Consider the following 27,795-nt stretch of genomic DNA (forward strand, 5'->3'; position numbering starts at 1 on the left):
GTTGAGTAAATATTGTGTGCAAATACTGAAAAATTCAAGTACAAAGGAATGCCCTCTGGACTTCAGATTGCATCTTCAACTCAATATAGATCAATATTCATTGAAATGTTGAAAGTATTAGTAGTTTTTCATATTACAAAATAACGGATATGTTCCTATTCATATATATATTGCAGTCTTATGCAATTTCCTCAGTCAAATCATGTAAACACCTTGGAAATATAAGAAATATTAACTCCATCATGTAAAAGTATTCAAACTACGTTGTTTACACAAATCAATATGAATAATTTTAATGTTGGAGAAGGTAAGAACAAATAAATAACGAAAACATGAAAGGAAATTTATATGCAGAGTTTCATGAATGTATAATTAATTAACGAAGTGGAAGAATTGTGAATAAATATTTCTTGTATTATGTTCATATAATTACTGTTATTTTTAAAACATGATCGATAAATAAGCTACAATTATTTTCTTGAAGTATAATGGTCGTAAAATAAATGTTCTTACAAATGAATGTCATATCTAAACTTGGATAGGTTAGATATGAAACTGAAAAGTTTGAATTTTCCGAAGAATACTCAAAAACTACCTAACCGATTTCAAAAATTGTTTCACCTATACAATTACACAACAAAAGTGAGATCCCTACAAAAATTTCAATAATGTAACTCAAGGTATCAAAATTTGCTTGTAAGGATAATTATTTTTAAAAACTATCATTGACACATAAAATAATGTATATTTATAGTACTCACTATCATAGTTTAGTCACAATAAACTCTTTTTGCTCAAATTCGACAATCAAAACGAATACAATTGGGAGATAATACCATTCATTTGATGATATTGATCCTAACTGAATAGTTTCATTTCCGCCCAGAGTTCAGCAATACAAACGTGGTTCAGCCTAGTACCACTGATGATACTTTGGTGGGTCAAAACGTCGGTATTTGTTGGATCTTGATTCCTTTTTTGTTAATTTTCTAGTTTCAACTAGTTGCCTAAAAGTAAAAGCTGCAATAAAAGACAGTGGGCAAATCTCATTCAGGTCGATGTAAAAACCTGGCCTCACAACGCACCGCTTTTGTAAACCTCGTGTTCAATGTTCACGATAAAATTACGACCATAAATTGCACCTGTGTGAAGTCGAAGCGGATCAAAATTTAGTAATAACAAGAAAATGAACCAATGATATTCTGGTCGGTCGGTAGCCGGGCGGTTCGACGTAGGTGCTTAGTTCACTCACTTGAATTGACTGCCGTGTTGGTCGGTGGTTCAAGCCCCAGTCTGAACGATAACGATCGATTTTCACTTGCTATCGTCCAACCCGTGTTAGGAATCACCCGTTAAAAGGTGGGACCTCGTTAATCCTTAGCTCGCACAAGTTTCGACTTCTGAGGGTAGTCGTTCGTAGGTGTGCGACAGCTGGTTAACGGAAAAACATATTTTGAACAGATTTTAAACAGATTTTCTTCTTCTTATAAATATTGGCCATCGTTTGAGAGAAACGAAAACTAGTTCAATTGCAGAAGTAAAGTAACAAACTACTTGAATTTTCTTTGTCGTATTTCTCGACAAAATATTTCGCTTATATATTTAAGAGTGAAACAACTATGAATCTATTTCCCAAGTAAAACTTCCTTTAACGTTAGAAACATCAACTCAAAGCAAACCAAGACGAAGCCAAGAGTTCCCGACCAATAAGAGAACGTCGTTTTTCGACGCTGCTGATATGTAAATTCTCCTTTATGATAAATTTCAGTCTTTCCTTAATACGCAATATTGCATGTAATTCCACATTCGAGGCAGCTCACCGAGTTATTACAGCTGCTTCATATCGCTAAGTAGCCGGGGCGGAATATTAAAATACGAAAATGAAGGCTTGCGAGTGGCTTTTGGAATTATTATTTGGTTTGCTACAGCGACAAAATGTAATTTGGTTCTCGTAGGAGGGCTTTCAGTCGTGTTTCAACAAAACAGAGGTTAATGCAGAAAAGAAGAACCACCTTTGAAGTTTGCGTTGGTGTTGAACACTATGTCGGAAACGTGAAGTGATAATAAATATTATACGACAGGTTGCCTTTTATATTTCGGGATTAGAAAACAAAAACAAATAATAATCATCAAAAATCACTTCACTGTTTTTCAAAATATTCCCCATGAAGATCTATACACTTTTGCATGCGTTTGAACCAATTGTCGAAGCACTTATGCCACTATTTGAGGTATCTCCAAAACATGCATTCTGAATGCAGCAACCGCTTCTTCAGTTGACTGCTGTTTACTTTCGGGCTCATATGGGTAAATCCACATTTCATCACCTGTCACGATGTCATAGACGTGTTCCGAAGCACCGCGATCGTATTTTTTGAGCATTTCCTTCGACCAATCGAGACGAGTCTATTTTTGAGCCATTGACAAATTGTATGGAATCCAACGCGAACAAATTTTTTTGACAGTCAAATGTTTATGCAATATTGAATGTATGCTGGTCCCACTAAAGGTTGTCTCAATCTCACAATAGGTCACAAGACGATCTTGCAATATCAGTTCGCGCACAGCACAATGGTTTTCGGAACAACAACTGATTTTGGACGACCTTCACGAAATTCGTCTTGGAGTGAACTACGACCACGATTGAATTCACAATACAATCGATAAACAGTTAATCGACGTCGAAAGTTGTAAACAATAATCGCACGACAATGTTCACGATTTAATTCCATTTTTGGGCCGAGATGAATCTTTAAAGTTACTGTAAACAATACAAATAGCGCGCGTATGTCAAAACGTTCTGAGTATCTATAAGCTCAAAAATGTCCAACTTTAAGATGAGCTGTCAGTTGCCAGATTGCAACAGTAGGGTTGCCAAATCCCGAAACATAAAAGGCAACCCTCGGCAACGGTCTTTCATTAAGCGCTTCTTATCTATAAATTTAAATTAAAAATCGACTGCCTCGGATTCTCCTGCACACTCTCACAGACAGCGGCGATGTGAAATAAGTGAAAATTGAGAAATAAAACTTCCTATGTTTTTTTACCACTTGTATGAATACATATGGAAAATATATCAAACGATAAAAATCACTCAATAACGAAAACTGTCAAAAATTCGGTAATGAAAAAAAAATAACTTGGGAAATATTATTAAATGAACTTTCAAGCAGCTAAAGATCATAGTATAATATACAAGATAATTGACTGGATAAGATAAAAACAAATTACTATTCGATATACAATTTTTTTTAGCTGATCCCACTATTGCCACTTCGGAAAGGGTAACACTAACAAGTTTCCTATTTTGGGGAAATAGAATAATCTCTTTACATATCGAAAATATCAATGGTTGTTTTTGAAATATTCGAAAAGAACTAGAATAATATAAAAAAAAGGCACAGGAAAATTCAATACTGTTTCATATAATCTGAACAATGCTGCAATACTACGTTTCATTCATTGGATTCCATCTAGTTTTTTTTCATGAATTTTGTAGCCACTGTAATAACAAATTGAGCTATTTATTACAATACAGGTCCGTATTTGAAAAAAAAATAAGTTGATAAAATCTAATGAACGAAACGTTGCACTGTAAATTGGTTTATAACAGATCATAACAAATATGAAACAGTATCGAAAGTTGCTCTGCCCGTTTTTATATCATTCAAAATGGAGGCGGTAGTGCCAAAACACGAAATTCGACAATTCTAGATTTTGGCGAATATTTCAAAAATAACCTCTGATATTTTTGACTCGAAAAGAGATTATTCTAGTTCACCAAAATAAAAAACTTTTGTCTAATTTAACCGACCTTGTGTGTATTACCGTTTCCGAAATAACAATGGTGGAATCAGCTAAAAAAATGCCTGTTAACCAAGAAAACTTGCAAAACACTGGCTTGGAGATTGAAAAAGTCGAAATTTGATAGAATCCAGGGTTTGAAAGTTTTGACTTCAAACTCGAAGTTTTATTCAATAATAATTTTGAAACCATAATTTCATTTAATTCAAACTTTAAACGAAACTTTTGACTATAAACTCGGAATTTTATGATATTTATACTTTGACTCGAAATTTCACTGAATTCTGAGTTTGAACTCGGAATTTTGTTAATTTCCGATTTTAAATTCGGAATGTGGTGATTTTTTTTTAAATCATATGTGTTAAATCTAGGCCTTCATGAATATCATTTCACGGATATCAACTAAAAGAGTCAATGCAATTTACTATTAAAAAAATGGCAAAAGAAACCAAATTACACAAAACAATGATCAGGAATATGTTACAGTTGGAGCAAATATAATATACAGAACAAGTATATACAGGACAAATAACTGGACTTCTAGTGACACCGGAAAAAACAAGTGGAAATGCACTATAAGATATATGGGATTTTCAAGAAAATAGTAAAAGAGGATACAAGACAAAAAGCGAATAAAACATTATGGAGAGTATGAAAAAAGTATACAGAATATAATGTTCTTTCATGAGCTTACCCTAGCCCAAAGAAAAAATTATGTCATGTATATTTAAGTGACAAACACTAAAGGAAATACATCTTCAACAAAGTTGAAAATATTATAATAAAAATGTCAGAGACAATTCGCATCTGCCTATACTATATTTTTTCATTAGCATCCTCATTTATCTGAAATAAATTCTGATAGTTAAGAGGGATTCAATTCAATGATTTGCTTTTTAGAAACTGGGAAAATGAGAAACACTGTTTGAGGAAAGATAAAAGTTACGAGATATTTTCTCAAAAAATACTACTTTAATTGAGTTCAGCTTTCATAAAACATTCTTTATGATTTATTATCGACGAATCTATTTGGCCTTCGCTGTAGAAAAAAATTTCATTCTGGCCCAAATGGTATTTCACGTTGGAAAAAATAATTTAATGCTTCATTGAACCACAGTATACGAAACTGAGAGTATTCAACGTATTCTTGTTAAGGGCACATCTTTCATCGCAGAAAAACATCAAGGCTTTTCTTTCATGTAGCCGAACGTAAGAGTAAATTATCTCCGGCGACCCAATTTGATGTATCCTCTTTTTATCCTTCCAAAGAAAAAGCATTCGGTGTAAATCTATCCATAAGAGAGACCCATATCGCTTTGTACTGTCATATATTCGCGTATATAGAAATGTAATGGTATTCCATAAGTATTCACCCTTGTCACATATGGAAATGCACCCCGCATTTCAAGCCCTCATAGCGACAAAAGCCTTGACGCTGGAGTACAGCACCGGCTTCGGAAGTTATTGGATATCTTTATATCCAGATGGTAGCTTTCTCACATTATTCAAGGAAATATTGCAGTAAAACATGTAGAGACAACGACAAGCACCACAATTAAATATACGAGTATTTATCTTCCATCAAACAGGATACTTATTCTAAACACGTGAGAAATTCAGCCATAAATATGAAGTGAAAGTTACATAAAGGTTTTTTTTGAATTTTTTTTGAATTACTGATATTAAATATATAGCGTTTTTTGGTAAATCTATACACCGTATTCTTCTGTATTTTTAAATTCACACTGCACATATGACTTCCCGTTAAGTAGGTAATAGAAAAAAAATATTGGCTCCCGGGAAATGACCTCATTTCTTATCCGTTGATTCATATGCTAATGAATGATATTTTTGCTGGTATCTTTTTGGCAACACTGTTTTTGACAGATCACGCATGAATCGTGTCTTGGGTCATTGTCAAACTTGTTGAGTTTGGTCTATAATTCAACCATGAATCGACTTACGAATTAACAACGCTTGCAAATTATTGAATTTCATTATCAAAATTCATGCTCGGTGAAGAAAGTGCATCGTGCACTTCTTCCAATTTATGGGCAGTTTCGTCGGCCTATTCGTCGGCTATTCGGAAGCTCGTGACTGAGTTTCGAACCCAATTTACATTATTGGACATTAAACAACCAACACGCATACGTAGAGTGAGCACCGAAGAAAATATTGCGACTATACCCGCCAGTATTTGTGATGACCGTGAAATGTCGATTCGCCGCCGTTCGCAGCAATTGTGCATCTGTTACTCCACTACGTGGAAAATTTTGCGAAAGGATTTGGGTGTAAAACCTTATATGATACAGCTGGTGCAAGACTTGAAGCCACACGACCTCCCACAACCTCTAACATTTGGTGAATGGGCGCTGGCAAAGTTGGAGGAATATCCACAGTTTTATCGAAAAATTGTGTTCAGCGACGAGGCTCATTTCTGTTTGAAAGTATACGTTTAAGAAGCAAAATTGCCGCATCTGGAGTGAAGACCAGCCACAACCATTGCAAGAGCTACCGATGCGTCTGGAAAAAGTCATTGTTTGGTGTGGATTATGGGTCGGTGGCATTATCGGGCCGCACTTCTTCAAAGACGACAATGGCCGTAACGTTACTGTGAATGGCGAGCGCTACCGTGTGATGATTGACCCAATCAAGAGCCGCCTTCGGTAAATAGTTTATCTCACGTTTGGCACCCGTCAACTGGCCGCCTAGATCGTGATTTAACGCCTTTGGATTATTTCTTGTGGGATCACGTTAAGGCTCATGTCTACAGGGATAAACCAGCAACGACTGACGCTCTGGAAGCCAATATCGAAGCATTTATACGTGAAATACCGGTCTACATGTTAGAGAGAGTGTGCCAAAATTGGACCTTGCGCATGAGCCATCTAAAGCGACAGCATTTGCATGAAATCATCTTAAAACATTAAATTATATTGATCGTTCTATCAAAGCCAAAAAAAATATCATAAATTTTTTAAAATTTTTTGTGTTGTTTTGAAAATCAAATCCTATACCTCTTGAAGAATCACCCGTTATATTAATTTATTTATCATGACTCAAATACTCCTGACTCGTTTCGTTTATATCTCATGATGAATTCTAATTTTCAAACTACGATAACTTATTGTTCATCATAAGTAGTACAGTTTGTTTCATTTCATACAGAATGTAGAACGATTCAGCTTCGCCTCTATGAATTTTTGGTATCTCCTAATATCATATGAAATTTTGTTGATTTATATTACATCACGATTTGAATTGGTTCTCTGAAAATTATTTTGTATGGAATTTTCAGTTTTACAATAAAATACAGTAACTAGCAGTTTACTTTATATTGTCGCAACTCAGTACTCGCTTCTCTTAATTATTAACAACAGGATTTTATTCGCTGTTTTACCCATCCATCATTCATCCAAATAATGAAAGAAATTATTTAAAAACTTAATTAAATATTTATTTTAACGAAACGGGGACAATACTTCAGGAATAAACTAATACCAAAATGTTTATAAAAAATACAATAAATCACCAAAAACTTACTATCTCCTTTCTTCGATACTGCCATCCAGCAGGATCGAAGAAAAGGAGATATGCTGCATTGCTGGAACCTCTTTCTGAAGATCAATAGATAGTGAATGAATTTCTTAATACTGTCTCTTTATGATTTTGACCTGCCTCAATATTTATGCTGACATTGCAACTTTGATCTGGTCACTGTACTAAGACAAAATGCTCAGTATGCAATCTGTGCAAAGTTTGCATATTTGGGGATTGTTTTATGTTTCTATATCCTGTGATCGTATCATTTCGAAGTCTATGAACTTGGAATATTAAAAAATGGAATTCTGAATAATGAGTGTTTTTGTTTTAGAATAGTGTATTTGAATTATTTCATGATTATTTTCCATATTTGAGAATATAAGACTGGTTTGGAGTGGTGGCACTCCAATTTTCAACTGATGATAGATATTCGTACAGACCGTGCAACAATTTTTCCAAACCCGGTCCTGTATTCGACGCTCGAGATCCGACAAAAGCCTGCCGCCCCACGCATATCAACACGAGGGAGCATTATTTGAATCTTGACTAAAATACCTTCGAGTATCCTCGACGACACTGCACCCCAACACTATTCTAATAAATACCGATAAGTCAATCATTATCTAATAACGTGACTGAGTCAATCAAGTTCTCGTCAGCTTAATAGGAACGCATATGCGTGAAACGGGAGTGGATGTGATTGAGGAAATTCGTAAGGATTAGGGGTACATACACATCTGTTGAATACTGATGGAGTTTTGAGGAAATGAAACTTATTGATGATAGATATATGAAAAAGATGGCGATTGGCAATTCCTCGATAGGAGCGATGTCAGTTTTTATCTGATGGTTCTCATCAAAGCAAGAGTTTCTATTATTCAGGGAAAATAATGACAAATGAGAAATGAGAGGGGGGCATACCTAAACATTGAATTCCTGCTTTGATTAATGCTTTAGGTAGAAAACTGAACCAACCTATTTTTAAAAACGCAGTGTTATGGTTATTCAAATTTCAAAACGTTGAAAAACTTTTTAAATGTTTCTTTATATAATTATGCAATTAGTTTTTCCACGAAGTGAATGAAGTTTTTATCCTATACACAAAGAATATACGGGGCGTTCCAACGAAAACTTGACCCCCTGTAAGTCATAAACGGACGTGTAACACGAAAATTTCGAAAAACACGTCGATTTTTATTTCGAGGGTGAATAATTCTGATATGGAAATCATACCCGAAACTTCAGTCCCCTGCGGCCAGCAACTACCCCCCTATTTTTTTCATTGGGTCGAGGGGGATTAAGTTTTCGTTGGAACACCCTGTATAAGTAGGTTCAAACTGCTTTTTCTGAAGAGGAGGATTTCCTTCGCCTTTGACGATGAGGTACTGATGGAACCCTCACAAACCCTTATATAATTATATTCTCTGAGAGAGAAAACGAATCTATTAGCAAAGTTCAACATGAATTGAACAAAAAATTCATAGAAAATGTACTTTTAGGTTCACATTTTATTGCTTGGGTTCATATTTCCATTTTATGAATGATTATAGTGTTTCTCATCAATTTTCAGGTAGGAAGATATGGATTCTTTGCTTCTTTGGTGAAAAGCATCACACTAAACTGATTTTTATCCTTGTGAACTCATTCTGATATATACAGTGTCATGTCATGTCATGTGTCATGTTAAAATTTTTATAGCAAATTTTTAATTTTTCTCTAAAAATGTCCGTATGAGTAAAAATGTATCAGAAAAGTTAAACTCCATGATGAGTTTGTTATGTATACATGAATTGATGACAATTAACCGAACTTGTTTTTTAAAATAAAGGGGATATCTGTCAAAAATAAGCAAAACGTTAACTTAATCCTAGTTGCATCAAATTTGGCATGTGGATATAAAATTGCCGTAGACACAACTTTTTCAAGTAACTTTTTGTTAAATTCGATCTAGAAATGCCCCTTTTCAATTTTTTTCAAAAAAAAAAGTTGAGTTTGAGAAACACTGAACGTCAGTGGGTCGCAGTTGGCCGCATCATTTTGAGTTAAATTTGAAGCACAAACAAGTGCCGAAGTTAAACTTCATTGAAACTTTTCGAAAAAAAAGTTTCCCATATGGTGCGCACTTTAATGGTGACACTGTATAAATTGCTTGCCTTTTGTGATCTAGAGCTTCAGATTTGCAGAAGAACCAATGAGCTAGCTACCTCTATCTCTTTGTTGATTCGAGTGCAGTTGAGATTTTCGTTATATTCTATTCAGGTGTTTCCTAAATGAATGGTGTCCGGTGGAAGCAGTTCTTCAGTTCTTTTCTCATACGATTCATATGTTACCATGGGTTTGAACACCTTTGTAACCAGTAGTCACATCTGGTGTCAGTCTTTTTGTCCTCTCATACGTACATCTAACCAGCATAGGTGTTACCCCCATTTGCATCTTTTGCTAAATGACGGTTCCTGTTTAATCTGGGATTTGATACTCCACCAGATATTTGAATTCACTCACAATTTTATCACTCCACCTTGAAGTTTTATAGGTTCACCTGACTTCATATTTGTTTTTTTTTTGGTCGATTCGAATGTCGATTTTTTTGCATCAATCCATGTTGCCTGAGAATATAATGATTACTCATCTATATAGCCTACATTATAATCAGTATAGTCCAGAAAATGAAGTTGCTTGCTATTACAAGGTTCCTTAACAAAGAAAAAAGGTCCCTGGGACATCGGCTTGTCATCCATGAGGCTACTGTTTCCATCAATTGGTCATTCTTCTTGGCTTATGGGTAACTTTCACTGTATTGATGTTTTGACATTATTTTATAATTATGGGCCTTGTTAGAGCCAAATGTATGGGCTAAATTATATAAAAGATCCATATGAAGAGAACTAAAGTGGACTGTAACGTTTGATAGTGTTTACTACACAATATTACCAAGTGACTGGACAAATCGTATACGATCTTTTTGAATTGGAAAACATTTGAAACGGAAAAATGCGCCACAAACTTCGATCTTGAGCGCACTTCGATCCCTAATATATATTTCTCTCCTCGAGCACACAAACTAGAGTATATACCAGTGATGGTGGTGTAACTCACAGTAAAAAAATCCATGAAACGAAAGATCGTTATATGTTTCTAGGAAGAGTATTGGCAAAAACTGAATTATCTGACTATGTATGAATGAAAATGAAAATATTTACTTTATAAGTGAACTACTCCAAGTCTAGTTCAAGACGCTAACGTGGTGAAACGCACATAGTATTGCAGTATTGTGTTTGGGAGCATGCTTGATTCAAAAAAGATTTCAATAAAGATGATACAACTCCTTCAAAAGTTTCTGAAAGCAAAAATTAATCTAAAGTCGACGAAAAAAAATATTATGTTTACTATCAATTTTGTTCACAGATTAATAATGAAAAGTTTGATGGATGTTCCTTGGTCCATATAGATAGAAATCAGTCATACAAAAAACGACTTATTTCAGTATTTTCACCATCTACAGTTTCTGAATATTTCACTTACAATTAATAATATTTGGTGATATTACGCTATCATAATCAGTGTATGAATTAATACACATACAAAGATGATGAAAATGAAATGAATATCCAAAAATAATATTTGAACAGGTTCAAAATGTGAGATTCAAAAAATGTTTTATAGGTATATCAGGTTAGGTTTACCAAGTTGTTGTAAGTATGTGACGAACCTTGAAAATTCAAGCTTCCGTAGCTTCTATACTCGTATCTCCATTGAAAATGCAATATGCGTAATAAAAAAAACTTTCATTCCACTTTGAACGTCAGATACTCTTTAAATTTGCCAGATTATTTCAAGATGTCTTCATTCCGTTTGATTGATATACTTATTGGGATGGTTTCTTTCCTTTTACAGTTTTTATTGAACCGTAAAAAGAGGAAAATACTCAATGTTTCATACCCGTACCCTTTTATATTTTTATACCCTTTCGAAAATATTAGTATTTGAGGAACGCGTGAAAGAAATCATCGATATGTCTCGCTGTTACGATTTTTATGCGAGGCTGTTCCCTTTTCAGTGCTTTCGAAGTATCGTAACCAGTGCGAACGAGAGTGGAACTGATGCTTTCGACTTCCAATAATCATTCAATGCTCTGTAGCTTTTTATGAAAATGTCTGTTGGAAGCAGCTGTGAAACTGTCACGAAATACAACGGAATAAAAATTCTTGAAGTATTGAGTTTGAAATAATGATAAGGACCGTCAACATTGGTACTAAAATAAGGATCAGTGTTTCAGATAAGTAAAAATCATAATTTCATTCACCGAACAAGTTTAAACAGGAATTGAACGAACAGATTCTCATAATTGAGTTATCAAACTTCAAAGGCTTTACATAAGATTTCACTATGATTTCTGGTAGAATACTTCATTTGAAAATTACAGTATGTTGAAGGTTTATAGAAGAGACCCCACTATGATTCCTTGTGGTGAACTTTAACTGAAAGTCAGGGCAAGACAGGATGAATTTGAGCAGTTATTCATCATGACTTACCAAAAGTTATCAATGAGGAATTTCACAGAGTAATAACAATGAAACCTCAAAACAATTTCACATTACCAAAGGAACTTCAAAGGAGAACTCTGGGTCCATTGATTTTTATGATATTTATTATCGTACAAACAACCTACAATCTACATCTATGTAGATGGAAATACTATTATGAATAGTGCAATACTTTGGTTACACGTTAAACGGGAACAATTATGAAACTAATGGATTCTTTTCAAACTGACGGACGATGGCAATGCAGAGTATGACACAAACATTTCACAAGGAGACTCCTACAGACAAGAGTTCTTCAAGATCACCTCACGTCTCCTCATTGTATATAGCAAATGTGCCAAATCCAAAGAACAAATTCAACAATCTAGGTGCAAATTACCTGTAACAACAATCGGACAGGCGGTACAACTCATCCGAAGGCGCAGCCAAAAGGACATGTTGTTCTCAGAGGACAATAGTTTCTTTGGACATACAAAGCAAGATATCTGAGGTCATCCTCGACAGATATCACACAGATGCCAGCGCTGATAAAAACCACTCGACACAAAATCTATCATATCATAGGACGTAGGAGTAACATGGATCTCAAGACAGTTCTACCATCGATCATTCTGTATGTCCCTAGTGCTTAGGTATAGTGCTGAGAAACAAATAGGCTCCAGATCCAACGGTTCATGAATGTCTGCCTGTGGATGATTGTAAACGATCTCAGATACATCCCCAATCGGAAACATTTATCGAAACATGGATATTTACCCCAGTCCGTGGATGTATTCCTGCTAAATCGTGAAACGATCATAACCCTGCGCTATGTGATCTCCATGATGCATTGAGCAGGGTCTACCAGAGACTACCTCCGGAAATCGCCTTCCGGCGGCTCTGGTAAAACAACACTTAAAATCAGACATACATAGACACACGCACACCATCCGAAACCTCACACACATTTAGTCCGCGACACATACATCCATCACCAATCAGATACATGGGATCACCATGCGAACACTATATGCACAGACGAGTTAGGGCTGACTTCATACAAAAGTTGGATTTCAATTTCGTTGGGGACATTCTTGCCTTTACACACAGTCACAGTGTGGGGAAACGTATATCTTCGGGCAGTAAAACCCGGAGGGAGACATGGTTGCTAGTATAGTTTTGTCTAGAAAACGAGAAAAAATTGCATTATGTCATAATATTATTTGAGAAGGAGGCTGATTACTCTTCGAACAGGGAAGACTCGATATTTTACTGTTACCAACAGTGATGCAATTAGTAATGTACATTTGGTGAAGTAGTATTTGTTTTTGCGTCCCAAAATTCAAGTACAGATCGAGTGACGTAATATGGAAGAAAATCAAGTGGTTAGCATTAATTCGAATTATGTTTAAAAAACTAATCAATATAGTTCATTCTATGATTTTCTCTATTAAACTTTATTTATAGTTTATAGTTTTTTAATAAGGATTTTCACCAAGTATCGGCCAGTTCTATTCAATTACGAATTATGTTTGTTGAAAATTCCACATTACCTTAAATTGAATGATTCTAAGAAATACACGAAAAATCCGTTTCGACATTGGTTCGCTACTATTATGAGCGCCATGATAAATAGGATGGAAATCAATAGCTGTGGCGACAGGTTACTTTGAATGGGTATTATCAATGAAAATAATGTTTCAAACTTCATATATAGTGTCATCATTGGAAGTGCAACCTCATTGACTTCTGAAAATGGTAGCAGTGTAAGTTCGATGTAAAATAAAAGTTTGATATTTCAAAAAATACCAACTGTATTTTTACATCCACCTGAAAAATTTAAATTGTTGAATATTTGAAAAAATCATTCAAAAAAGTTGTAATATTTTATTCGATGTTATAATGTCGTCAGATTGTTAATTGAAACGTTGACATTTAAACGATTCTCAGGTTATTAATGTTGCCATAATACGCGCTTGGATTTGAACATGTTAAGGGTATACTTCAAATAAACAAAATAGAGCACCACTAAATCAAAAACTTTCATCATAGACTAAGATCACAGTTACCTTTCCTACCTGGTACCTGCCCAGGTGTCACAAGGCGATCTCCACGAACACGCAGGTATTCAAAGAATATGAGACGCTACTGAGAACCTGAGGTTTCATCTATGTGAAAATAAGTTATGTCTGTTCGCTCTGGGATCTTGGATTATTAGACATGCGTACTGAAGTTGATATATGAGAAGAGATTTCAAGACAAGAACAAAAAATTAGTCATTGCAGGATATGGAAAATTACAATTACTTTAACATCAATTTTGTCCTGAAATATGGCAGCTGCTGATGTTTGCTATATAAGTTATCGTGAATCGAATGAAAAACTGAACACATACGTGAAATGAGATAAGAAAACCCCGATAACGAATCACTAATCGCCAATTTGAAATTTCAAAACCCCTCAGCAACAATAGCTTAGAATTTCTCATTTTCCAGCGCGCGCACACCGCACACATGTAAGATGGAAGAGAGAAATTCCATTGTGAGCGATAAAGATATTACTTTGACGCGAAATTATTTGAAGACGCCTCAATTTTCCAGCTGAATAGGTTATAAAACTATTATATTCTAACGAAGTCATCCTTTGAGCGAGCTGCCTAGCGAGTATACCGTGAAGTTTTCGAATAGTTTCCGGAGTTGTATCTTCCGGAGAGGAATTTATGAAAAGTCGTTTACTCCCACAAAAACATCGGTATTTTCGACATTATGATGGCTGCTTCCGTGGTAAACATACAATTGACGGGATGACAAATATTTGGAGACAGAGGAAATTGCGGTGAAATGGTTGAGGTTTGCTTACATTACATATTAGTCTCATATATTGAATACGTTTTTTTTTCTTCATAGCCTGATGATAATGAAAGTACGGGAGAAATCAGTTCAAATCAGCAAACTAATAGCATATTTTACATTCATGAAGATTCAACAAACCAAAAAAACACTTGAGTAACGCGTTTTTGACTTTTTGAGTTCTTATGTAATGTTTTTTCGAATGAAGGAGGGTTATGAGAGGTGAATCAGATGAGTGTTTAGGAGATGTTCAAAGAATTTTAGTTCAATATAATTTTGTGCCCATTCTTCAAATTCTCGAATATTTTGCGCGTTGTTACCAAGAATGGCAATGACTTGAAATTTTTTTCGGTACAATGTATAAACTTATTTATTTATTTATTATCCACACAAGCTATTACAGCCTAATTACATGGATAAAAAAATTAAAGTTTATATAATCCTTGAAATACTTATGAATTTATAAAAATAATAAAATAATAAAATATGTACCAGAATTATAGAGGGAAATACTGCTTAAATAGGTAAATTTAACATATTTTCCAAAATTTTTTGGCGGAATGTTGATTGGGAAAGTGTCCAATCAAGGTCTATTGATATATTCAAACTATTGACTAACTTCAGTAAGGATATTAGTGGTGCTTTCGTTGCGGTACTTACGGTTGGAATATTGAACATGAGCGAAAATCGGTTGCGACGAGGAGGTACGTGAAATTGTAACATACTGAGAATTTCTGAAGAATCAATGTTGTTATTCAAGAGTTTATGCATGAATATCATTGCTGATAATTGGCGTCGCTGTTCTAAAGATAATATTTTAAATTCATGTCGTAGGTCCAAAGACCTTGTTGAGTTATAGTTTGGCCACCTGTGATATCGCTTAAAAAATAGATACCTCAAGAATTTGTTCTGAATTTTCTCTAGTTCTCTCATATAGGTTTGGTGCTCCGCAAACCAAATAATAGAAGCAAACTCCAATTTCGGTTTTACTAACGAAAAATAAAGTAATTTGATAATGTCTATATTAGAGAATGAAGAAGTTTGTCTGATTACAAATCCCAACATTCGACTACCAGATTTCATAATATCTCGTATATGATCAGCAAATGAGAATTGCGTATTATACCTCAATCCAAGATCTTGAGTATCAGTTTTTCTTTCAAGAACCACACCATCAATCTCTTAACTAAATATGATTGGCTCCTTTATGCGAGTTATTGAGATGACTGAACATTTATTGAGATTGAAGTATAATTTATTCTTCAAACTCCAATCTAAGATGTTATTTATATCCCTTTGCAGATATGTACAGTCTCGGACTGTTTGCACTGATTTAAAGAGTTTCAAATCATCAGCAAAAAGAAGACAGTCCGAATATTTCAGGGTTGATGGTAAATCATTGATGAAAATTATGAAAAACCGATTTTGAAGATGATTTTTCGTTAGTTCTAGAAAGTTTCTTGAAATTCCATATTTACTAAGCTTTTCCATCAGAATATCATGATGAACCTGATCAAAAGCTTTACGAAAATCAGTGAAAGCAACGTCTAATTGAGTTTTATTATCTAAAACTTCGAAGGCTTCATTACTGAATTCGAATACATTTTTATTGATAGACTTTTTTCTCATAAATCCATGTTGTTGAGGTACTATATATTTGTTGATGTATACACTGAGTTTGTAAAAAATGATATGTTCGAATAATTTTGCTGGTGAAGACATGATTGATATACCTCTGTAATTTTTAATGTCCATTTTGTTTCCAGATTTGTACATAGGCGTCGTAATTGAAGTTTTCCATACACCAGGATAAATATTTAATTTGATGATTGAATTAAATATGTGTAGGAGAGGGGTTCTAAACCAATCACCACATCCTTTCAATATATAAGGAGGGATCCCATCAGTACCCGTTGCCTTCTAGGGTTTTAATCTTTTTAATGCCTCATCAAAATCGCTATTAGTTATCGAATGTACTGTAAAATATTCGTTACAAATCCTAACATCATTCAAAGTATCATAATTATATGTAGCACTATCAGTACAAAAAACGGAGTGAAAAAAGTTTGCAAATACATCTGCTGTTTTTTCCTCTGGTACGACCTCATTATTATATACGTAACTACCTAAATTTGTTCTGTTTCTTTTTTTACTATTTACATAATTCCAAAATTCATTTACATCAGTTTTTATGCCTTGCTCAATATTTTTGTAGTACAACTTCTCTTCATGTCTAATCATAAATTTCAATTTTGTTCTCAATTCTTTGAGCCTATTATTATAATAATCTGAAATAGATTTGAGTTTTCTATACCTATTTTTATAAAGCAGTATTAACTACCTAGTGTTTCACAAATGATATACAATATACAAAAATATTTGAAGAGAATAAGGGTCGAACCCAAAAGTAATGAATTTGTTCCACAATAAGGTACAATTATTCAGAGGAAAACGCACTTATAGTATTGGAAAATCAACAAACTTACCCTCTCGTACTCTAGACAGTTCCATGGACCTACATTGTTCCGAGCTGCATTTGATACTCTGCGTATCTTTACCACTACATGTTTTCCTTCCTCCTTCCCCACCGGGAATGCAGTGTCTTTTGCGCATCTTCGAGCAATCTTGGTTGCATTCCGACCATTCCGACCAAGAAGACCATCTGGCAGGTTCCACTAATGAAAATCAATCGAGAACTTGTTAATTATCGGTTTGAACAATGAATGGTTGTGATCCATAATAACTCTGAAGAAATTATACTTAACCAAAATAATATCGAAAGTTTTCAGGATTTATTATATGAAGCAATTCAAAGTTTTGCAATAGGTTAAGAGAAATATAAAATGTTGCAATTTTGACTAATGTGCCATTCAGTTTAAAGATAAAATCAAATGTTACTGTTTCATTGTTTCAATTCAGGTTAGGTCTTTCTTTTTTCGAATGAAGTGTAGATACATTGGAATGGACCAACCTAATAGATTTTGCCAGAACTCTGAAACATCTAGGGTGCAATTAGATGGAAAAAACAAAAGAGATGCTAGTGATAGCTTCTGGTCAAATGAAACTACTTGCACCACTTTGCCTTGCAAGGTAATCAGCAGATTCTTATTGAGGAAAGTTGTTTGGTATCCCTGTTACAACTTAGCAGGTCCTCGACAATAACTGAATGCTTCCCAGATTATTTTCATTCGGTCATGTGAAAAGTTGGTTTTCGACAATCTCTCCTCACATGAAACAATGACTTAGATTTCTGCCAGAAATACAGTTGCATAGGACTCTAGGCAGGTCGCAATACAACCTGATGGTGTTTTTGATCCAGTTAGGAACCATCAGCTATCTACTTTTAGTATTTTCTCCTTCCGATGGATGCAAATATATACTGGGTATGAAGGTACTATGCTTTTGATAATTTCTATTTGAAAAAGTTTTCTTCATAGTTGTTATGAGAGTAGTAACAGATAATGTAATCCTGAGATTCAAAGTGTAATAAAATAGTGGAATAGTAGATGTGTAAATAACATGCTTTGAGATATTTGTGTGTTATTGTTATACAGTGGCAGATCCAGAATATCGCTAAAGATGTCTTCAAAGACAATATCAAAAAACGAAATTATTCAACACTTATAATCTTAGTTCACAAATAGTTGCTTTCGCAAATTTGTCATATCTATACTTTCATTCCGGTATAGTGTTATCAAAACACTTTCTGCGAATCAACAGCAAAACAAAAAGTTCCTCCCGATGACAGGAATTTTGAGCATCTTGTCATTTTTTGGACCGAAAGATAATAATAAAAAGCTTAAACTATTGTTTAAATAAAGCAAACTATTTATGAACTTTGGAGAACAACGTTGAGGGACAATTATATCCTTTGCTCAATCTAGATCTACCATAAGCGTTTTAGAACTGAGTACTGCGGTAATAAAATCTATGTCGTAGTCGGATAATATCAATAGAACTACCAACTGACATCAATCAAATGCAAATTATAGCTGATATGGTTTTGTATTTCGGTGAAAAACTACTGACTATCATTTGATGTATGTTCAAGTTAGATGTTCTATTCGAGAGGCGCTGTAGATCTTACCGTAGACATTAATGCTTGTATCGTAGTCATAAGCGGTATCCAGCACGAGCTCTTCTACGTAAGCATGGCAAGGTTAGAAGCAAGGTTAGTAAAGAAATCACTAGGAGAAACCCAAACTCAATTTATATTGAGAAATATGAAACTTGGCAAAACGTAGAAAATTACTATTCAATTTCTGTTTTCTACTCAATTTTTATTTTCCGATATTTCATTAGAAAAGAAAATTGTTATTTCCAATAACGTGCTAATTGGTGGTGAAATATATTTTCTCTGAGGTCATTGTTCAAAATGCACTGTTTATACATTTCTTGAATTCAAAGAAAAACTAGTCAATTCAGCATTTATGACGTTACGTTTTTTTCAATCAAATAATGTAGATATTGAAAAAGAATAAAAACGATTATTTTATAATAATCAGGTGCTTTCCTAGACCACACAAATGATTCAGATTGACGACAAAGCCGATAAAACCGGGAGGAAATTTCCTTTTTTATTACCCATCAAGTAAACTGAGTTTAGGAATCCTGCGATAGTAAGGAGTTACAATTTAACATCTATAATAGTACCAGTTTATGCTTATGGCCCAAGATTTAATCGGGAATTCATAAAATGTCGTATTGATGGTCAGATAAAAATGCTTCTCCATCTACTAACGTATTTAATTTGCCATTATATGATGAGATTGAAATTTGTAAAATTGAAAAATGAATAACCGATTTTTTTGTTGAACTTTTGATATATTTTGATTGAATGATATTCAATCACCACGTATGACCAAATATACAGTGCGGACACAAAAAGTCTTCCCCTTCTTTACTTATGCAGTCTAGATTACATAACTGTATTTGTTTCAGTAATGGATGAACATTTTTAATGATGCAGTGAATAGTCTGACGTGAACCGATATGTATTTCTGGAAGGACACACAAAAAATCCACAGAATGTAAATGTTTATACGATTATTATAGGTTACCAAATTATCGGAGCAATACTTTTGCATGAAAACTCAACCTAACATTTTTATGTTGATATGCCGCAAAATCGAATTAGGTCTACAATTGACGAAATAGTTCAGACAAACCCAAATAAATTTTCCGATAATGTTACGTTTCAGCAAAATTTGGCACTTTCCTATTATAATAGGCTAGTTCGAGAGTGAATGGATAACAATTATCCAGACCGATGGACAGACAGATGTGGTATAACCCGCTGGTTCTCCTGATATGACACTCCCAGAGTTTTGTGGGTATTTGTGAAATCTGAAGAATACGTTACACAACCGTACACTCTTAGTATACTTTGGCAGATTTTCTGTTGATTTAGGTTTGTTCAATTTTCAGATTGTATAAGATTGAATACTAAGAAAAGAGCAAGAATATGTAAACAGATTGCTTATGTCATGAAAGTGCATGGTGAAAATTTTGAACCTTCATTAGAATAAACTGGAGTGAATTTACAATGGAATTTGCAGAGCCGTAAAAGAATTTTCCGATTAATAGGAATAGATAGAGCTTTGAAAGGCCTTTTGAATGAGGTATTACAAAAAATCCCTATTCATTTGAAAAAAAGTAAAAGTACTATACCAGTCATAACGCACTTTTGTTTTTCCTGTCATAAAAATACTAAAAGTGACTGATGCTTTTTTACGTTAACCCTGTTAGATCATATTATTTGTCCAGGATTTGAGAAGGAGGACACTTTTCACGTCCACACTGTATATAAAATATATAGCGCCTTCGATATACCGCGAAAAATCATCGACATATCATGATTTCCATTCACAAAGTGTACAGACATTTGCAAAAAGCACAATTTGCTTTTACTGAAGCTATAGCAGTTTTAACACACATCCATTTTCAAATGGAAAATATAGAAAAAATGGGAAACTAGATGGGAATTTCATTTTTGAATTCAAAGGAGTATATTTTTAGGAGAGACGCGTTTTGAAAACAATGCTTTTTGGGTCTTACTTCTTTCTCCATCTTTATGCAAAAAATTATTGGAAACTACCACAGAAAAAAGAAATCTATAAGTTTGAAAATGAAATAACGTCTACGCATGATCCACATATTTTTTGAAGAGTTTATTTTAAACTTAGTTGTTTTCATCTTTTGTTCGGAAGTTTCCACAATCTTTTGTGTAAGGATGAAAATGGAGAAGTGAGAGCCAAGAAGCGTTTTTTACCAGGACCGTTATGTATTTTTCTCAAAAATTTTATTTTTATGAAAATACATTCAGCCGACTCCATAAAAATCAAATGAAAATTTAATGACTTATTTTTCAAGTATGAACCTGCTCTTCCAAAACAGGCTATGAACATCCACAAAAACCCACCACCAACGGAGTAAATCTCCCCCAACCACCTCTTAAATGAATCTACTGTAATTTTTGATGGCTCCACATTCTAATATTATCTTCAACCTCTCACAAAAACCACTTCACAGTGAAATCGAGATATTCACCTTGCGGACAAGGAATACAATCCTTCGTCCTTCTGATGCTGGATCCTTGGCAAGTCTGTCCACCATTGCTTGGCGGCGGGTTCGTGCATGTCCTTGTGCTCATCTTCCCTGCTGACAGCGTAGCCCCAGGACAGCGGCAATCCTGCCACGGGGACCAAGAGGACCAGCCACCATTAACTGCGAAGAGAAAAATAATTGTATTCAAAATCAGTCTTATAATGCATAGATTTGTCGAATATTGGAATAAATGTAGAGGTTGACAAAATTGGAGCCAGTCAAATTTTTACAAGAACTTTTTTTTATTACAAAAATAAAAAAAAAACATTTCACGGTTTATAATTACTTAAAAATTTATTTCCAAACATTGAATTCATACATAATATGCAGTTCACATATAAAAGTGGGAATATTGCAACAAATATCAGTTATGTTTGGCAGATATTTTCTAAAAAAATTCAGTATTTTTTCACCTTCACCACGAATGAAATATAGATGGTCCAATAATAGATTCAGTTCTTAAAATTACGATAAAGAAAAAAAAATAATTTTTGGATTGGTGTCCATCAAATCTTCTGAATGCCAGAGTATCTCTTTATTGTCTGAACATCTTAATTGGCAATAGACAAATTGAAGAAATTGATATTAATCGAAACCTATAGAAGTGTTTCAGTTCACCTTTGATTTTCACAATTGAATAATAAATAGATGTAAACCTACTCAGAATTTTTTTTCACTTCATTTCGTATCATGAATCATTATTGCATATTTTAAATTCTTTTATTGTGTACAAATCGTATAATTACATTCTGATTGGTAGTCTTAATTCTTAGTACTGAAATTATGCTGTATAAACTGATCAGACAACTACAGAGATCAAAATTGAGATAAAGACCGAAATAAAGACTATGCTGTCTGAATCGGCTCTGAGTATTGGCAAATAGTGCATTTTATTCCAATTGGGAATGTGTATACATGCTGTTTATTAATTATTTTGTTAATTATTATCTTCAAAATTGTATAATATTGTTGTTTACTAAAAGACGAATACAAAGAATGTATATCTGAGTCAAAAAATGTTTCTCTTTCTTTTTCAAAAAATTATTGTTTCTATCTTTGATGAACCTATCAGCCTGAGTAGCTGGGATCATATTGGGTAAACAACAAATATTGGTATGATCAATATAATATACATATATGCCTAAGGCTCAATAGAAGTAGAAATATAACGGAAAGACGTCAAAAATAATCCTATTCATATATAAATCGTCAATAAATCACAATGGAAGTGAAGTAGAAAGAGAAGATATAGGCACCAGATGTGGTGCATTTGAAAAAATAACAATATTAATTTTAACTTTTTGGGATGGTAAATTTTCTCAAGTTTCCTCCAAGATTCTGGCTAGGTAAGAAAAATGAACTTTCCTACCATTTATCAGAAAGTGAACCTATAAATAAATGTTACACATTTTCTTCGAAGTCTCGCGTAACTCATGTCACTCTTCCTCCAAATGTTCCAAGAAGACGTTTGTGTTTCTTATGATTTTTATTTCTCTATAAATTATTTTAAAATAATATCTCGTACGGAGTGCTAAGCTTTTTTATTAGCCAATAAATATAACTCTGTTCTTTCTGAGAACCCAAATTCATTAAATCGACTCCTTTCTCAGAAGAAACATCATCTCTTCGTCAGGAGGATTGACAAATCAACGGTTATATTTAGAAACTCTTATACACTTCGAACCATCAGTTACTGAATTCTTGATATTGAAATGAAAAAAGTGAATCCCCTTCACCCCTTCCCACCAAGTTTCCTTCATCGAAGGATCTGTCAAATTCTAGAAAACAACTACTTTTTAGGTTAATTACACGAAGGGTATTGAATTATATCCGACATACATTTGTGCAAGTTTCTTCTGAAAATTCTTGCAACAGAACATCGCAGAAATCAAAATAGTGACTACCCTTATTGATCGGTTTCGGAGTGCAGGAGACGATCAAGACAGCAGTGTGCCCGGAACTCGACTGATTTTATCCTTGTTTCACTAAAGATACGAGTACGATGTTTTACACATAAATTGAAAAAAATTTAAGATATTTGCAGACTGGTATAAAACCCTTTTGAAATTTTCGAATGAGTCAATGTCTCCCAAATTCGTTAAGTTTTTCTAGTGTTCTTTCTGAAATAATGAGGTTCAATCTATTAGAATTTCATTTTTCTTTATTTCATTATTATTTCCCAATCATACACCATTTTAACTACAAACAGCAACCATACAGCTATGTAGAATTACTGGTTGGCATAATTCTCTGGCCCTGTGCACCAGAAAAATATACTGGGGACATCAAAACGACCTCCCATTTTTCTCCCTGTGCGAAATTGGTTTTTACTCTCGCCCAGACTAGTAAATAGTGCTTGCTGGCAAAGCAAACAAAGAGCGATTTACGAGCCACAACCGCAAAACTATGCTTTAAAATTCGATAAACTCTTCCAATTTGCGGTTCCACAATTCCGAAATCAAAGCGAGTTGCGAGTCTTTGAATTAAACTTTTAAAAGTCCGCCTTTGTGTTTGTCAGTTGTTTCAGTTTTAATCCCTCGGCTTTCCGATGTGTTCCACCTCAATTCTAAAAAGTCTCTTATTCCTAAAGTTTCGCCAGTTTTGGACTGATTGTCTCGTTCGCTTCCTATACGCTTCCAATCCGTATTCGATTATATTTTCTTTCGAAAAAAGTTTGATTGTTATGGAGTTGTTTTCTTCGTGTTTCTCACTTTGCAGATTCGGAACATGTCTTCGGCAGGTCGAGAATGAAATAAGAGCGGCGAAACAATTGTTTTTAAATATATATATATATATATATATATATATATATATATATATATATATATATATATATATATAAATATATATATATATATATATATATATATATATATATATATATATATATATATATATATTTAAAATATGTTGTTGACTCCGTGCGTATGTGTTGTTTTCTGCTTTCGGCAAACAAGTGTTGCCCATCTTTACACTTGGCTGCACCGCGCTGATATATATATGTGATATATATATGCGCTGATGATATATATATATATATATATATATATATATGATATATATATATATATATATATATATATATATATATATATATATATATATATATATATATATATTTCGATCAACATGTTCCGGATCTCGATGTATTTATAGTACCAGACCAAATGTGATTTGTTGTGAATTCCAAAACCAGAAAGAATAGTATTGTGACCTTCACTAATTAGGGTTTATAAGAAATTTTGGAAATACTTCTGAAGTACCTCTGATTGGTCTACATAATTCTGAAAGAAGGGATTCCACCACAACAAGTATTTTCCAACCAAGTCAATTCTTAATCTGTTTGACTAAATAGTTTCAGGTACGATCGGCAGTTCTCATATCGAGTTTTGGGCTGTGTTTCAAGGTACAACACATCAAATTGTAATATGAAAAGTTGAGAAATATGTTATTATTTTGTCAGAATAGGCCACTTGAAATTGAAAGTTACCTGCATCTGAACATCATTTTTGGTCTTTCTATCATTATTGGAGACTCGCAGTAACAGTCCAAGTTTGGCATTCAAGATATGTTTAAATATTCGAGAAACAACTGAGTTGAATATTTTACGCCAAACTATCTATGAAAATACGATTTGAAAATAGGGGATGAGCCAAATGAGGAGAGCATGTTAAGAGAAATGGTCTTGATGACTTTACAAAAATAAGTGTATATAACATCCATATAAGACCAACCAAAAATAACTTCCGAAATAAATTGATTGACTATTTCTCAATTTCATTACAAATGATAGAGCCTTCATTGATATATCTAAATAATGTTAATATTTAGTCTGCCTCCCTGTAATAAAATCAAAATGGTAGTAATTTATAATGGATTTATCGAATGTTTGTTATTAAGCCTAGGATATTCATTAAAAAATTATTATTTTCAAGAAAGGAACTCTTTACTGTTGTACCAGTAATTTTCATCAAAGCTATTACCCAGGATGAACAAGATCTCAGGAATATGTATGATTGTCCGGTTTATAAAACGAAAATGAGGGGTCCTACATTTGTATGGACATTCAATTTGAAAACTAAGGAAAACGCACTAAAATGGGTCCTTGCCGGTGTAGCTATATTGTTACAAATATAATTTATGGTTAGTTATATGACTCATAGAAAAGTATTTCCATTTTTGTTTGTTATAATATATATTATGAATATAATATTTTCAAGAGATATTGATTTTTGGAAACACAACCGTTTTGTCTACATGTAGTAGTCGGTTCGGATGTTTTTGAAAGTCAATAAAAACGTAAGGAAATAAATTGAATTATCTCATGTTCTCTGACAAAACTATTTTGTGGAGGAGAGAATATTTCTTACTGTTTTGGGGGTTAATGACCTTACAATCTTAGAACAATAAACGAAAGTAAATCAATAGAGAATATCTTGAAGTCTAATGTTTTCATAACATTTTAAACCCATAGAATGTTTATTTAATGTTTCAATTAGAAAAAAAACTGGAAATAATGCCCACATGAATTTACTGTTTTCAAATAATTGCAGACAGTAATATAATAACAGTAATATTACTATAGGTAATACACTACCGTAATATCACTACTAGAGCGCAGAATACCTTAATTACTATTTTCTATGTAATATTTATTTGGTAGCTCTCACTTTTGAATCCTCTAAAACAAGGTTAACGAAAATTATCTAGTCAAAAAAATAATGTCAGGAGCTGACGCTTTCGTTTGTTATTTCGAGTGAATGTTGACCTATTTCTCATGATAATCCGACATCTCAAAACATCCGAACAATAGGGGCACCTTAAACCAATTATTTCGGAATCTCATTACATTCTTCCTACTTTGAACGACAAAGAAAATTATACGCTTAAGAGGATGAGATTCCAGATAACAGCATTAAAAAGTCGACTTTGAGAGACTTTAAACACCGTTCCAAAAACACCCATCGACGAGAGAAAATATAATAAGTAAGTATTTATGTTTTTTACTCTGCAGATATACCGAATTGACACTTTAAACCTTCTACTGAGAATACCCGAACAAAAATATTGTTCATTGATGCGAGTTTCGCCAAACGAGTTAGCATCGTCAGGAAACGACTAGTACTTATGTTGCTAACTGGGTCATCGAAGTATTTATGTTTTTTACTCTGCAGATGTACCGAATTGACACTTTGAACCTTCTACTGAGAATACTTTTTTCATACCCGGACAAAAATATTGTTCCTTGATGCGAGTTTCGCCAAACGAGTTAGCATCGTCAGGAAACGACTAGTACTTATGTTGCTAACTGGGTCATCGAATTGCGCGTCGATAGACAGTACTTTTGTTCTGGTGGTTGTAAAGTATTATTGATAGATACATTTTACGTCAAATATTCCAAATTCTACACGTCATTTCAAACCTTATTGAGAAAACATACATATAATTTTGAATTTTGAATCACATTTACAGGTGAAAATTTCACATACTGAAAGCTCGATGGAAATTTAAATGTTTCTTCAGAACAAACATGACATCTACTGAACTACTTACTGTAAATTCGTGTAGATAATGACATTTTCCAGGTGTGTTCAGTATTTACTCACTTACAGTTAGTACTGAACACGCCTAAAGAGCTTCTGTTAAGACTTCCAGAACATTCTACAGAATTTGGATTGTTCTGGAATGAAAGCTCTGGAATGCTCCAGAACGTACCGGACTATTTCCGTATATTCCACATTCCAGAATCTTCAGGTATATTCTGGTATATTCTGGAATGTTGTTGAACGCTCCCGAATTCTGTCCAATGTTCTAAAAATTTCTAGACAGTGACTTCCAGCCCTTATATTCCCTTCAGGTGAAAACGAAAACCTTCTTAGATGGGCCGTTCCACAATGAAATAGATATTGCAAGAACTTCAGAAGTACTGGCCATTAATCCTTAAGAGGCTCTGCACTTTGCTGTGAATACAACATATACTCAAAATACCTTTCGGCATATCACTGAAAACACATTTTTTATGAGAGGAAATATAATAACATCTCGTTAGGAATTTCCTGAATCCCCAAAAGCGTCCAGTGGTCTGAATAAGAATTCTCCAAGACGTTAAACTTCTGAGTAAACCTAATTAATACGAAATATCTTCGGTTTTATCGATACATAAGCTGACCGAAATAGGCAATTTTCAGAGCACTTCCACGAACGGAATATTTTGATAACTATCTTGAAGTTTACTTCGGAATTCAGAATCTTCTCTCGAAGGCCATTAAACGGTTATATTGTTGGTTTTGATCTGGAGATTAGAGTCCTTATCTTTGTGTGGAAGCTACTACCTACCTGCTGCCTTTGTTTATTGTTATATTTTATTAGACAAGTGTTGTGGTGGTCTGAACATGTTTTCTTTTCGAGTCAGTTTGTTTTTCTACAAGGTAAACAGCGATTGATCAGCGGTTGGGAGTTGAGAGAATATAC

The 27,795-nt window shown here is 33.7% G+C and overlaps 1 protein-coding gene across 5 annotated transcripts in view; it reads right to left on the reverse strand.

Moving 5' to 3' along the window:
• unc-5 overlaps positions 1 to 27,795 on the reverse strand; it is a 706,638-nt gene that overhangs the window by 106,414 nt on the left and 572,429 nt on the right. For all 5 annotated transcript variants that reach the window (XM_074184449.1, XM_074184448.1, XM_074184450.1 and 2 more), the window contains 2 exons: positions 21,268 to 21,444; positions 17,205 to 17,393 (listed from right to left, as the gene is read on the reverse strand). In XM_074184449.1, the coding sequence (XP_074040550.1) occupies positions 17,205 to 17,393; positions 21,268 to 21,444 (366 nt within the window). The remainder of the gene's footprint in view (positions 1 to 17,204; positions 17,394 to 21,267; positions 21,445 to 27,795) is intronic.

Source organism: Leptinotarsa decemlineata, unplaced genomic scaffold (assembly GCF_025532065.1).
Source record: "Leptinotarsa decemlineata unplaced genomic scaffold, Ldec_3_MD MMD2_tig00026354_RagTag_RagTag, whole genome shotgun sequence".
NCBI classification, from domain to species: Eukaryota; Metazoa; Arthropoda; class Insecta; order Coleoptera; family Chrysomelidae; genus Leptinotarsa; species Leptinotarsa decemlineata.